Source organism: Atractosteus spatula, chromosome 11 (genome assembly GCF_055471065.1).
Source record: "Atractosteus spatula isolate fAtrSpa1 chromosome 11, fAtrSpa1.hap1, whole genome shotgun sequence".
NCBI classification, from domain to species: domain Eukaryota; kingdom Metazoa; phylum Chordata; class Actinopteri; order Semionotiformes; family Lepisosteidae; genus Atractosteus; species Atractosteus spatula.
In genome coordinates this window covers 28,866,650-28,881,518 of record NC_142716.1, presented here as the reverse complement: position 1 = coordinate 28,881,518, position 14,869 = coordinate 28,866,650, and the positions used below count along the sequence as shown (strand labels likewise).

The 14,869-nt window shown below is 40.0% G+C and overlaps 1 protein-coding gene across 3 annotated transcripts in view; it reads left to right on the top strand.

Moving 5' to 3' along the window:
- Positions 1-14,869, top strand: part of cep350 (centrosomal protein 350) — a 65,641-nt gene that overhangs the window by 39,033 nt on the left and 11,739 nt on the right. Inside the window, exons 21-33 of one of the 3 annotated variants that reach the window (XM_088927521.1) lie at positions 128-264; positions 808-903; positions 1,140-1,306; positions 1,839-2,029; positions 4,717-4,901; positions 5,361-5,448; positions 5,846-5,992; positions 6,415-6,572; positions 8,870-8,992; positions 11,019-11,218; positions 12,035-12,234; positions 13,446-13,590; positions 14,121-14,281. In XM_088927521.1, the coding sequence (XP_088783647.1) occupies positions 128-264; positions 808-903; positions 1,140-1,306; positions 1,839-2,029; positions 4,717-4,901; positions 5,361-5,448; positions 5,846-5,992; positions 6,415-6,572; positions 8,870-8,992; positions 11,019-11,218; positions 12,035-12,234; positions 13,446-13,590; positions 14,121-14,281 (1,998 nt within the window). The remainder of the gene's footprint in view (positions 1-127; positions 265-807; positions 904-1,139; positions 1,307-1,838; positions 2,030-4,716; positions 4,902-5,360; positions 5,449-5,845; positions 5,993-6,414; positions 6,573-8,869; positions 8,993-11,018; positions 11,219-12,034; positions 12,235-13,445; positions 13,591-14,120; positions 14,282-14,869) is intronic. The other 2 variants (XM_088927522.1, XM_088927523.1) reach the window with 2 other exon arrangements.

Genomic DNA, 14,869 nt, shown 5'->3' with positions numbered 1-14,869 from the left:
ATTATATCATTTCAGTCAATACAATTTGTGACCCCAAAGTGTTGAGAGTTTAGTCCATGTATTCCTGTAGATAAGTTTAACGATTGAGTCAGGACTGAGGATTCTCTTGTTGGTCTTTCCTCCCCAGATGACAGAGCTGGCACGCTCTCAGATTGCTAGTGCAATGAGTGTGCCCGCTGCCCCCATCACAGCCCTGTACGACCAGCAGCGTCAACACCACTCGAGCTTCATAAAGCAGCTTCGCTCCCTCAGTGACCTGGACAGGTAACATGAAAACAGAACATCTAGTGACTTTGGGTTATGCACTTAGTGTGGCAGTAGTCACTTCTGGGATTAATTACAGGCCTTTTCTTACTACACAACTGGTTCAAATGACAGTTTTCCCAGGTTTTTGGTGGCATTGTACTTAACACCACAGCCTCACAACTCCAGGTTCTGCATTGAATTATATCGGTGGAGTTGGCTTTTGCTGCCAGCGTTTGCATGGGTCTTCACTGGCTGTTCATGTTTCCTGCCACCTCCCAGAGACGTGTATATTAAGGCTTTTCTAAAATGTACCTTTCCAGGGCGATTTCAAATGGTTTGCTTCTTAGGGGGATATGGTTCAACAAATACATAATGGCTAGTTCTCATTTGTAAAGAGTTGAATGGCTACTTCTTACTTCTCTGTGGGGGAGGAGGTCTGAGTCTTCAGACTGGCCTGGGTGGGTTAATTAGTGCCGTGCTTTGAACTTCTATTAATCAGTACTTGTGTAAGGCATTAATTGGCGTTGTGTACCCATCCCTTCCCCCTTTCGCCTCCTCCAGCAGCAACAGTGATGGGTCTCCTTTGAGAATGAAGACAGAGGAGCATCATTCATCATTGGACAGCTATTCAGAGTCCTCTCACTCTAAGACCCCCAGGTGAGGTCTTTTCCTTAAGAGATTACTTTTCACCTTAAATCATAAAACGCACCTGGAAGCTACGGTATATTTTTGTATGATTTGATGCCCTTCGTTCTCTTCTTATTTTTAGTTGGCATCTGCTGCTTTCAAAATGTATCTTAAAGCCATGCCCTGCATTCACTTCCTGCAGCAGTGGTGGCGTTCAATGTGCGGTTTATGGAACTCACAGGCGGTTTTTGGTCGTCCCTTTACAGTAACAGCAGCAGTCAACCAGTGAGCTTGTCTGTGCCTTCTATGGAGAGGAAAGAGAAGGCATCACCTGTAAAGGATGAGAGGGGCAGCTCTGTGGAGGAGGAGATCCAAGCAGCAGCTGATGATTCAGTTCACAGTGATAGTGTCCCCTCCTTGCCTGATGAGAAAGGTGAGTGCTTTGCCTTTGCTTTTAGTATCTTGTGGGCTCTTCCTGGTGGGATCATGCCATTGTGTATAATGATGTGGTTTGTGTTTAGAGCTCCCGATTTTCAGGCCCCTCCACCATTGCTCATTTACTTCAGCTACTTCGGAGATTGATTGTGAAATAAGGGTTTCTCTTTGTAATTAATACTGCTTGGTGAAATCATCAAACAGCCAGACCTTTTCATTTGTAAGCAGGGAATCAAACCTGGATTAACATGTTTCTCAGCTGTAATTGTGATACACAAGTATCTTATGTATGTATGAGCTGAATTCTTGATGGGAAGAAAAAATGTTGGGTGAAATCCGAGACACTGAAGTGCTCATTTATTATGATCAAATGCAGTACTAGGCTACTTTGAATTTTTATTTTGGCCAGGCAGTTCCGTTGGGGGACAAGTTTAAACAGGACTTTGAAATACTCTTCTGTGTGTTGGTAACTATCAGTCCAGGACTTCCTCAGAAGGTTCCTATGGGAATCTCTTTTTTTTTTTTTGCAGATACCATCTCTGTTGCCACCGAGTACTCTCTGAAGTTCGACGAGTCGATGACGGAGGATGAGATTGAGGAGAAATCCTTCCGATCCCTCCTGCCGTCCGAGTCCCACCGCCGGTTCACCCTTGAGAAGAAGCGTGACCCTCATGAAGACTCGGATGACGAGCCCTCCCAGGACAAAGCCACGCTTTACGCTGTCAGTAACTCCTTTTTGGAGATCTCAGTGTGTCCTTGTTTGCAAGAACAATACTAGCTGCAGCTCATCCTGTCCTAGTTCAGTGCCAAGTTATGATTTTGTTATTTTTGTCCCCTTTCACTACTGTGTTGGCATAGGAACCAAAGTTATGAGTTCAATGTTCTAGAAATTCTGAACAGTGATTGGCTACAGTTGTTAAGATCATCTTTCGTTATGATAGGCTGCAGTGCCCTGTGATGGGCTGGAATCCTGTCTAGGATCATGTTTTGCACCTGTTGCTTGCAAAGATAGACTCCGGCACTCCCGTGACTCTGTATGGGGTTAGAAGATGGATGGATAGGCTGTATTGAGTGGTTTTAGCTTAATCATTTTATCTTACGATTATTTTTATCTTTATCTTCTATGCATTGGTTTTGTTCTATACTGCTATTTGGCTTTGCTGTATTGTGTAACTGATTGTTTTCTTGCTAAAATTGTGAAACCTGAATTTGCAGTTCTAAGCCAGTTACTATCTTCTTACTGCAGCTCCTGATGTCTATGTGTAGTCCTTCCCTAGTTGCGGAATTGATCAACTATTAGGCTTTTGAGAAATAGGATTCTTGAATGCCTGTTTTAAATAAAACCCTTTAGAGGAAATATGGAAAAACATGCACACATACTTCATCACTTCCCCTAACATATAAACTGTGCTTTATCCCCTGTGATTGTGGAGTTGGTGTTGGCAAGTGAAGTGCAAGAGTCTGCTGAACATACTAAATCCTTTTCTATAATAAAAGTGCTGTGTGCTCAGGTTTAATGGCTCCTTAGAGAAGCCTGAAACCATTGCAGCACATCTAGCAAAAAACAGCTTTTGCCAGGAGAGGGGAAAACCCATTTGAAACGCAGAGACCTTAACATTAAATGTAGAATTAAATTTAATTGTGGCCCTGCTTTAGTGGCCTATGAAGTTGAGGGTTATTAAGGTAGATTACATTTCTGGCTTAAATAAACTGCTTTTTACACCAAAAATTCTTAATGAAACATCTTTAAGATGATTTGATGCTTAGATTTTCCCTCATTAACTAATTGTTAATACTGAGTCACTTAAGTAGAAACCCATAATTATGTCTTAGTTAAGGTATGACACACATTATTTGCCCAGCTTAACACTATGACTTGGTGACTTTTGGCTTAACCTGGGAACCCTTGGGTAAAAAATGTTTTACCCTAACCACTGCATCACATAGACATATTCTTTGGTATCTTATTTAAGCTGATGCCCTGCCTTCCATCAACAAACAGCTTGATTAGGTCCTTGTCTCAGATGGCTGCTAAAAAGGAGACATATGGGCCGAATGATAATACTCTGTTTGTTACCATTCTTATGTTTTTAATTTACTAGTTTGTCTGGGTTATAACTTTAGAGATTTAAAGAATTATAAATTTAGGATTTTTTAACTGGTAAGACCTACTTAGAAAATTCATAGGCACTGATAAAGCTTCAAGTTGGCAATATATTTTAAATAATGTCATCCATCCCACTATTGTTCTAAAAAAGCAACTGAATAATTTTTGATGAATGCGTTTATTTTAAGAATATTTTTCTATAGATACATTTCTGTGCTTGTTTCATCTAAGAGGTGAAATCTACAGTTCTCAGTTCAGTCAGTGTTGTTTTGTAACAGCAGTTAACAGACTGATAGATTTCGCATTTAGAATGACATTGTTTTTAATTTAAACCTGTGCAACATCTGATGAGTCCTTTGACAGTTGTGCATTTTGTATTTTAAAGGTTCCTGTAATATATCCTTATTAAGAGTGAAACACAAGATTGTATTCCACTAATGTGCCGTTAAAAAATTATAGAAAAGAAATATGGTGCAACACTCCCTTTATAAATCCAATTACCCTTGAATTTGTCTTTAAAACCAGAGGCATTCAGCTGAAATGACATTTTTTTCTTTGAAATATGTAATGAGATTTCTTGTCGTTTATAGAGTGATATTTGCTTCACTTTATCTCTCTTTTTTTGGATTATGGTTAATTGATTTGCAGTTTTGATACTTCTATGTTTTATTCCAGGACATAGTTGCAGTATTATCTTTAATATGCATTATTTGATTATATAGAATCATGACTGGATTGCAGTTAATAATGGTAGCCGTATCTGTCTTATGTTTGTAACATTGGTCATGTGATTTATCAAATCGTTTATATATCTGTCTCAGACTAATTAGAAAAGAGCTGTATGCAGAACTGCTGCTGTGACTTGCCCCTAGGAATTGTCATAAGTCTGGTTGCTTTTTTACTGAGTGTTTAGATCTGTAGGGATTTGGACCTCCTTCAATTACTACTTGTCCCACCCTGTCACTAATAAAACCTCAGTATTGGTATGATAGCTTAAAACACTGGAAACATTGGAAGAATCCCTGTGACTGACTGAAGCCATGAGACCTTCCACTGCTTGGTCTGAATTTTTCACAGTTATTAATAGTCTTGGGAGTCTTAAACTAACATCGTTGTGTTATAATTATTCGCCATTATTAAAAGTAATCTTCAGTTGAAATCCAAAAGCAAAACTAAAATGTGTGAGACAAGGCCGTTAACACTTTAGAGACTTTATTTCACTCATAGCTGGAATTCATTATGGCGGAATGCTGCAGGTTTTATTTTTAGCTCCACCTCTTGGTGTATTTTTCCCGCCGCAGGAGGGACGAATGCCGTTCTCCAGCGGTCAGGATAGCTTCTCCAAGTTCACCATGGACATGGTGCGTCAGTACATGAAGGAGGAGGAGGTCCGGGCCCAGCACCAGTCCTCTCTGCTGCGGCTCCGCGAGAAGGCCCTCAAAGAGAAGACCAAGGCCGAGCTGGCCTGGCTGGAGCACCAGAAGAGGCAAGAAGGGCCGCAAGTCTCCCCTAAGAAATGATGTTTCATTTCATAGTAATAAAACGCACTCGCCAAGCTCGTCAGGCTAATGACAAGTGGTAAATTAGAAGGAATATAAGGACAGACAAAAATGACAGGACTGTTTGCAAGCATAAATGAATTAAATTAAACCAGTTATAAAATTTAAAGGATTTGTAAGCAAAATGATTTACTCAGCCTCATGTTTTTCCCTCCGCCCTCACACACATACATAACATGATGGCAAAAACTTCCAGCTTTCCGCTGTTTGTTTTTGTACATTTTCCTTTATTTCCTTTTGTGGGAAGCTAAAACTTTTGGAGCCCTTGTTTGAAATGCATAGGCCTCTTTAGAAGGAGAAGGCTTTTCGTGCGTTTTAAAGCTTGTGGTTTCTTTGAAATGCCCTCGAAGCACATTTATAACAGGCTTCTTTGATTTGACTCCCAGGCGGCTGAGGGACAAAGGGGAGGATGACAAAATGCCACCCATACGTAAGAGGCAGCGAGGGCTGCTGCTGAAACTCCAGCAAGAGCAGGTAAAAGCAGACCACAGTGCCATCAAGAGAGCTCTGGAGCACGTATGGAAATGTCTTTTTATCAGCACCTGCTGTACTGATTCAGAAAGTTAGTGTGTCTTAAGAAGCAATCTGATATAACCTGAGAGTAATTAAGCAGGTGATTTAAGCAGCAAAGCTGTTCCTTGAACCATTATGAACTCGAGACCTTTGTGTAGATCCAGAAGTGCAGTTCTCTTCAGTTACTCATGATAAAGTTGGCAGTGTTTAACTGTGAATTGTTTTTGAGAACGGATGATCAGCCAGATGGACAGTTATGGTTTTATTCCAGTGCCTATGGTGAAACCCACCCTGTTGTTCTGGAGTGGTAGCTTGGTTTCTGCTCAGTTACGGCAGCTCTGGCATCTCTCTGGTACAGGCGGAGATCAAGCGGCTTCAGGAGGCCAACAAGGCTGCCCGGAGGGAGAGGCAGCTGCTCCTCAAGCAGCAGGAGGAGATCGCAAGAATGCGCCACACCACCATGAAACTGCAGGAGAAGCTGAAGTCAGCAGGGGACATAAATGTGGTTAGTGCATAGCAACTCCCACTCACTTGCTCTTCTTGTCCTGCTACCAATACATAAATCCTTCTTCAAGGTGGATATATTTTTATATTGGTCTACACAGGAGACAATATTATGAAATATTATGACAATTTTATTAAATAAACTACTACGTAAAATTCATTAAGTCAGAGTGAAGTGGTTACTGCCTCTTCGGACAATTCTGTTATTCTGTTTTCCAGTGCAGCTACCTATCTAATTAAATCAGCTTGTATTTTTAGACAAATTAATTAATCATAAATATGATCCTCTTAATATTCCTATAGGTCATTTGTGTAACAGGAGTTTTTTCAAGAACAGGTACTTGCTGGCGGTGCTGCCTGAGTTCATTGTGTCCGTTTTGTGGCAGTTTTGAACCATGCCTTTAACTGGTCCTGCTTGTCCAGGAGACGGCCAACTCGGACACTCTGGAAGAAGAGCTGAAGCCCAGCCCTGCCCAGACGGACCTGGAAACACGCAGCCCCTCACCCCTCTCTGTCTCCGGCAGCGAGACCAGCAGCATCATGCAGAAGCTCAAGAAGATGCGCAGCCACATGGATGAAAAGTAATGACTGCTTTACTAACAGTTCTCTTGAACTTCACTTCATACGGTTACATTGAAAATTGGAATTACACTGTTGACCTATTAAACCTCTGTTTAGTACTTTCATCCTGGGTGTACTCCTGTACTTCACCCTTTACACTTGAAATCTTTCCTCCACAACTTTCTCATTTAAGCTATTCTACCAACATTATTCATGCTGTATTTAAAGGAATATTTCATTTGGACGTTTTTCCTCCTTTTGTGGTAGATTTGAAGAGATTACTGGCTATTTACCTCAGATGGTTTTCAGAGGTTACCGATTTGCAGTTCTGTGCTGAATCATTAGTGAAGTACATACTGTACCTTGTGCAACGAAGGCACTGTTGAAAGTAAATTTCTAAGTTGAACATTTGGGTTATTGTGAATTTCAGACGTGCTGAAAAAAGCACTTCCTGTATTTGCAAAGAGTGTTTATGTTGCTGATGCTTTCTGGAGCTACACCCATGTGTAATTCTCAGGCCGTGAGCCTACTGGTTCATACGGCATTGTTTTGTAGCTGCTTTTTTATCATTCTCCCTACTAAGTATAATTTGGAAGAACTTGTTATTGATAGTTTTCTGCTTTGGATTCGCCTTCGGAAAAAGGGCCATTGGGTGGTTCCCTCTCAAGTGTAGGGGTAGTAATTATTGCTTAGTGTTTTTTTTACTCAACACATCATAGAAATACAGCAAATATTAATGAATGTCAAAGCTCCAGCGATACCTTATCTGGGACTAACCCCCTGTGAACAGTTGATGTGACTTGAGGATCCATGTCTCACGTACCACTGGTTAACACTGTCACCACGACCGACGCTCAACCCTGTCAGTAATGTCCTCGTCGGGTCTGTGACCAATGTGAAAAGGTTGATAAGAAGCTGAAGGTGATGCGTGTTGTAGGGAAATATGATTTCTTGATAAAAAAAAACCTCTGCTTATGAAAAGAATAGATATTTGGAGCCTTAAATTAATTTTATTATTATTAATGGAGAGTTTTGCCTGTCATTACACAGGCCTGCATTTTACAGTTATATTCTTATACTCGAACGCAGCCGTGCTCTAGAGATGAAGTGCAATGTATAGCATGAATACATGACTGCAAAAGGAATGACTTAAGAGGAAGGTTGTTTTGTTTTCCTTTTTAATAAAAACATTTCATTAGCTACAAAGTGCTCACGTTGTACTTTTAACTGTCACCATTGACTTTTAAAATGATTGTTCTTCCTATGTGATTGCAGTATTGGCAAGACAGTTATGTTCTCCTGACCCTAGTTTTGTGGTAGCGCATGTATTGTGGGGACTTATAAATGATAGGATACAGATTATAGTGCAGGACACCTGATTAAACCCTCCTGTTCCCTTTCTGTCTGTGGTGTGCCTGTGAATATGAGCATGCTCTATGCCAGTTTACTGTCCTGTTGCTATTGTAACCAAATTGTCGCTATCCTAACCTCAAGGGAAAGAGTATTTTTTAAACCTAACATTTCAATACATAAATATGTAACTCATCTATTAACTTCTGCTCATATTTTTCCTTATAGATTTTCTTCAGCTAACACTCTACATGGAGCATGAACAATATTTCTGAAATGTTTTTTTTTGTTTTCCTAACATTGTAATTTTATTTTTGTTACAACTATTTTTGTTACGTGATGATTCAGGTCCACTTTCAGTTAAGCCATTAGTTACTTGAATGTGGGCTAGACTTAATCGGTTTTTAGTGATAAGTCAATACATTAACAAAATTAACAAATTAAAATATTTGCCATTAGCTTTTAAATCCCTAATTCTTTATTCTAGTAAATTTAATTTAGGAATAGTGAAGTCTATCGGGGCATAAAATTAGAAACAATCCTGCTTTCCCTTTTGGGATTAGTGGTTATCAGTCACATGAGTGTGCATGCGTGCCACCTCCATCTGGAATTAAAAGCCTTCCATGATGTATTGCAAAACATTTGTCAATATTAATATGCTGTTCTTTAAACAAGTGGATACCTCTCCTGAAGGTTCCTTTATCAAACATCATTTTTGAAGAGAAGAGAGCCTGGTTTAAAGAGTTGACTGAAGCAGGACCCGGGTCGTTATGAACTACATGGCCTTGTGAAGAAGCCGCACTATTTTAATCATTAACATTAAATGCAATAAACACATGCTTATTCACTCACTCTCTCTGTCTCTCTCTCCCCCCCCCCCCCCCCCACCTCTCTATCTCTTTTCTGAATTTCGAAATGAAACTCCTCTGTAAAAAAAAAAACAAATCTTCCTCCTTATTTTTTGTAGACACTGCTCTCCTGTCCACTACTTCTTCTCTGTCTTTACGTCTCACCACTGGGCCTCTCTCAGTGTCTGTTTCCCCAACCTCCATCCCAAATTCCAGCTGTTTATCTACAACCAGTTGGTCAGGTACAGTGTACAGCCTTTCTCACTGCTTCCTCCCCTCCAATAGAGCATGCTCTGTTCAGCTGCGGCCACCGGGCGCTGGGTGGGAGGTGGTGTCGGGCTTGGGGAACAAGGTTTCTGGAGAGCTGGGGTGCTGCTAGGAAAACGGGCTCTGGGCACAGGGTTTAAGGGCAGGCTTCTAACACCTCTGTTGTTTAGGGGCAAGCTTTTGAGTGGGATTCATCTGATTTGCACAGGTTAATTTTGCAATAAGTGAAAAGAGTTGGTGGGAATTTTGGAGTCGGATATACACCCTGGGAGTGAATTTTCAGGAATCCCTGTCTGTGTACCATGTCGTTACTCAGAGCGAGAACGTGGTAGATGCGTTTTTAATTTAATGGTAAGATTGTCCCGTTATAATTTATTCATGCCCTAAAGGTGCTGGTCTCCAAAGTAGTTGTTTTTTTTTTTTACTCCTTCATCTAACAGTACTTTTTTTTGTTGTTTTATAAATTGATATTTGTGAGTGTGATTCAGAGTTAATTTGTCCAGGTTAGTTTTGTTCTGTGAGCACTGGATTATGCAATACAGTGGAGGCATTGTCAGTCGGCTTTACTGTAAGGATATTTTCCTATTGAAAAATGCAGACGAGCACCCTCCCTCCCCTATAGTGATGCCACCGACCTCACCTTCATCCCAACTCTAACAAAACACCACTGATAAAAGGACAGAACCCTGTGAGCTTTAAAGCACTGAAGAAGCATCCTTAGCCTGTTATTTTAGAGTTGGTGCACTATCCTAAATAGGATTTCTCAATACGTTTTAGTAAATAATACAGTAAGATGCAGCAAGAACTATTTTAATGTTAAAAGTTTAAAATTAAACTTTTTTCCTCATGTCTCAGAATACCCTCTGAGAGATGTCTGTTGTCCATTCTGGAAAAGTAAAGTAACATCAACAACTTATGAATGTAAATGATAATGATATATAGGAGGCTGATGATAAATATAGGAGGCTCTTCTATGATTATGAAAAATTATTGTTGAGGAATATTATGTCTAGTTGATTTTAAAGTCTTCTAAAGTGGATTCTTTAAGATTCTGACTTACTTTTCCCCAGAGTTTCAGGACTCTGTATATTAAATGTAAGGGTAATAAATGATCTGAATAATGGCTCAGATAATTTATTATGGTCAGTTACATTAAAAATCTATCTTCAGGCCTTTAATATAAAGAAAAAATAAAGTACTGTGCCTGTTCAGTGAGGTAATTCTGCTAATTGCTGAATTATTTACCAATGATAAAATATATGCCATTTTCTTGTCCGTTATATACCCATTGATCAAACTAAATCTCTTAGCTAATGTCGCTGATTAACTAATTATTGTTACTAAGGAGAAAATCGGTAGGATAGGGCACCAAAATAAGAATGTATTGCTGGGGCTTGATGGAGTTCTAAAATGGGTTGGTTTTACATGAAGAAGGCTCCCTGTTTTTCCTGAAATACCACATTCTTGATTGTTCAAGTTTTTTTTTTAATTAGAGGTCCTAATTTTTTAAAAAAAGGAATAAAAATGTTGAGAACATCTCTTGAGCAGGGATGACCTGTAGGGGGGTTTACGTTCTGGAATATTAATTTGGCAGAAAGATCCAGAACATCAGAGGGCTTTTAGTTTGTGCTAATTGGACCTTTTCACTGTGTACCTAAATACAAACTCTCATTTCATTCTATTAAAATGTATTGTCCTCTGTTTCCGCAACCTTGGTCAGACACTTTTGATCAAAAGTTATATCCACAGCGGCATTTCTGTTGCCCAAATGCTGTGTATACAACTTCAGTTCAGGAGCCTTGTGCTTTTTTTTGTCCCAAAATAGGTGCATGAATGTGACATCAAGGGATGTAAGATGCTAGAACTTTCTTAAGTGATTGCAGTGGTTCAGAGGGAGGGGCTCTGTGTTCTGCTAGCCAGGAGCCCCTGTGGTGGGTGTCTCTCTCTGGTGGGGCCCAGCTTGGCAGCAGCGGGGCCCCTCACAGGTTTCGTCCTGGGCAGGTTCCTGACCAAGCGAGAGCAGCAGCTCGTGCAGCGGCGGCGCCACGCGGAGGAGCTGCTGGAGTGGAAGCGGCGGCTGGATGAGGAGGAGGCCGAGGTGAGGCGCATGGAGAAGGAGGCCCTGGCTGTGTGGGACGGACAGCTGCTGCTGGACAGCGCAGCCCGGAGAGAGCCGGGTCACAGCAGCCCCAGCAGCCGAGGTGAGAGCCGAGGACGTAGTTCAGATCTTCGTGGGCTCGGGGGGGCCTGAGGCTTGTGAGCAATAAGAAGGCAAGGGAGTAGGTAGTAGCTCCTGCAAATTGTGCAAACAATATAGGAACAAGCATGGGATCGTTTTAAAACGTTGCACTTTTTGTACATTTTGAAAAGGAAATGCTGTTTAACATATTGCAAAGCACAGCTGCTGGTCTTTTATATCAGTACATCACGATGAGGGAGGGCTCCTTTTGGCCATTTAATCTTCTCTTGCAAATGATCTTAATAAGTCTCGTGCAGATATATTGATTCTCCGGGAAAGATGTATGCAAGTAGCATGTCTTGTTAAATTGTATGCCATGTCATAAAATATCATCCTTTTACAGGAATTTCTGGGCTTAAGCTCTGTACTGTGCACCAGATCAAGCTGTCATATACTGCTGCTTTGTTTCTGTTCTGGTTTTTATGTTCTGTATATCATATATTAATCTTGTCCCTGTCAAGAATATGTATTTGTACTGTATAACGTGCAAAGGTTGTATGATCTTGCTAACGTTTAGTGGATTCACATTTAAGTGTATGCTCTAATTAGTCAAAGCATTTCGGCATGCTATATGTCAATATTATTATTTATTCAATACAGATCTTTATTTCAATTTACATAAAAGGCTGAAGTGGCTCAATAAACTAGAATTAGAAACACTATATGGTCATGTAAAAGTAAAGTGGTCAAAATACAAAATAGTTTGCACTGTTAATGCAAAATATTTCTGCACGGTTATTCTTTTCCTATGAGTTAATGTGTGTAATTTGTGTCACAGAGCCCGGGAGTGAGGAGGAGGGTACTGCTGTGGAGACCCACTTCAGTCCTCGCACGGATCTTTCTATCCCTGAGGAGGTGGGCAGCCCCCCTGCAGAGACTCCTGTTTCTGAGCTGCCCACTCCAGATAAGGAAACCAGTCTCCAAGAGAGCTCTGCCTATTCACAGGACTTTGAGAGTCCCTCTTCCCATGACAAGACAGTAAGGCCATCATTCTGCCTGGTGAACTTCTCATCATTCTGACTCTATAACAGGCCTGATTATAAAACTTCTGTTTGAGGACTTACTGTAACATGTAAGATTTTAATTGCCATTGAAAAATTCTGAAAATTGTACGTACATAGCTTTTTATAATATCTACGTGCTATACTGCTGTACTTAAGACAACCGGGAGTTAAAATGTATATGTTATGAACATAAACAGTTTACTATATTCCTCCAGTAGTGTTTTCTGCTATTATAGCAACATTATCTGCTATTAAAACTGCTTAGTTTGGGTGAGAATAAACCAAGTTTATTACCAAGTGTTGTGGTAGCTAATCAGTCACAATTACCAGATCTAATTGACAGTTGGTCCACTGTCCCTGGTCATTAAGATTGCTTTTCTCTACACATCATTAAAGCTCTAAAATTATTGTTGGTTTGAACAAAATGGCTTAAATGCCAAAATGGCTTAAAAATTACTATAGAAATGTTTGTTTAGTACTGTTTACATAAGGAAGGAAAGCTAATGACTGAAAAGAGTAGAACACTGCAGAATATCTAAGCTTTTTGCCTGCAGTGTACCTGTTGTTCGTACATGCTTAAATGACAGGCTGTTGATGGTCCTGATTGGTGTGCTTTGCACAGCTCTCACAAGGCTCTGTTTGTCAGCACAATCATTCACCATTTGCCCATTGCAGTATCCTTCAATCTTTCTGCCACAGTCATTTCAGTTAAAAACAGTTGAAACTGAGTGCATGGCAACCTCTTGCAGTAGATATTTAACAAGTTTAAAACCATCATCACACATTCAATTAAGGAAAAACAAAACAGTCCTTGTAAAGAAGATATATATCTCAAAAATGAGTTGAGTGAATGTTGGTAAAGTCATCAAAAGCAAATCCTCAAATATTTGTGCCTGTCTGACTGTGATGTGCAGTTTTTATCCACTTGTTTGGTTTTCCAAGGAAAGCAAATATTTTTCGAGAGTTAAAATTTGACCAGGTTTTGTTTACGTTTTTGCCTTTCTCATTTTTTTATTTCACATTAACGCAAGTCTGAGTTGGGAATTGTTTGTGTAATTAGCAGTGTGGTATAGAAGTGCATCTTGCTGTTTTTAATTTAAGTGTCTCGGTGACTGGGTTTGTAAACCTAAGAATGTACTTTTAAACCCTGAATCCTCCTGAGCCCGTCGTCCTCTTGTTTTACAGGCAACGTCTTCAAAAGCCAGTATCAGCAAATCAAAGCAGGACATGACCAAATCCAGCAGTGGGGCTAGCAAGATGCAAGTGAGATCAGCATCCAAGCCTTGCAAAGCTCCTGAGATTTTGTCTGATGAATCTCCATCCATCACTGGTAGGTTTAAATGGCATTTTAAGGTTTGTGAGGTCACCTTCTGACTCCTAATTAACAGTTTCTAAATTTAAAATGGGGTTCATAGAAAGTTGCAGTGCAACAATTTCATGGCGCTATCGGAATTAAATGTAATGGATATACACTTAAACTAAGAAAACACTTTCTTGCTTATCACGTGAAAAATGTATTTTGACAAATTCATAAGTACATCTGTTATTACTGCATTTATTCATATTGTGCATTCATGCAATTTTTGATGCATGTTGTTCTGCCATGAATTTGCATTTACCAAAGGTATTAGATAATTACTATTATAAAAGTACTAGGGGAAAAAGCAATTCTGGGGAGAGGTTTAGTTTAATTGTTAAAAAAGGTTTCCTCACCCTTTTTGATTATTGCTTTCAATAATGAAGCATTGCCTTCTAGTTAGTGAAAATCCTGTAAGCCACGAGCTAGTAAATCAATAATATTGGCACTTATGTACAGAAACCCTTTTCATGCCTACATACCTCTGTGTCCGGTTTTTATAGAAACGACATCTGACCAGAGTGACATTGAGAGCCGGATTCGTGCTCTGAAGGAGGAGCTGCGGAGACGCAAATCCATTGTGTACCAGCTGAAGAAGGAGCAGAAGAAACGGCACAAGGAGCGTTTGAAGGCACAGGAGGCCAGCCTGCTCAAACAGCTGGAGGTCAGTGTTTACTCCATCGCAAGGCCTCACTGCATTGTTTGGATGTGGAGAGGCCCGCTTCAGATCTCTGGCTATAATCACGAGATTTACATCGCTGTACCATTAACCACAGCGCTTTGGCGGCTGCAGAACCTTGCGGTTGCTTACTCAGTTTCAGAATTAACCACTCGCAATAATGTAAGCCTTTGTAAGTGAATAGGCGAGCTTAATGGCAAAAGGTCTGTTTCCTAACCAGAGAAAAAACACAAATGAAAAGTTTGAAGATCTTTACTTGCAGCACCTTAGGTAATATAACAAAATCCCCAAAAGAGAACATTTGATGTGTTGTTGAGGTAAAGGAGTTTGCTACTGATCATCAGGTTTGTGGCTGACAAGGATTAAGTTTTCTGGCAGGAATGTCTGGGCAAAATCTGTTTTAGAACGGATTTTATGCCATCTAAGCATAGATAACAGACCTTAAATGTCAGAAAATGGTTTAATATTTTCATTCCATAGAGCTACATTTTTTATATCCTTGAGATACTATAAAGTTGGGAAATACTTGATATTGTTTTTTAACAACTTTTTAGAAAATGTGATATAATTGGA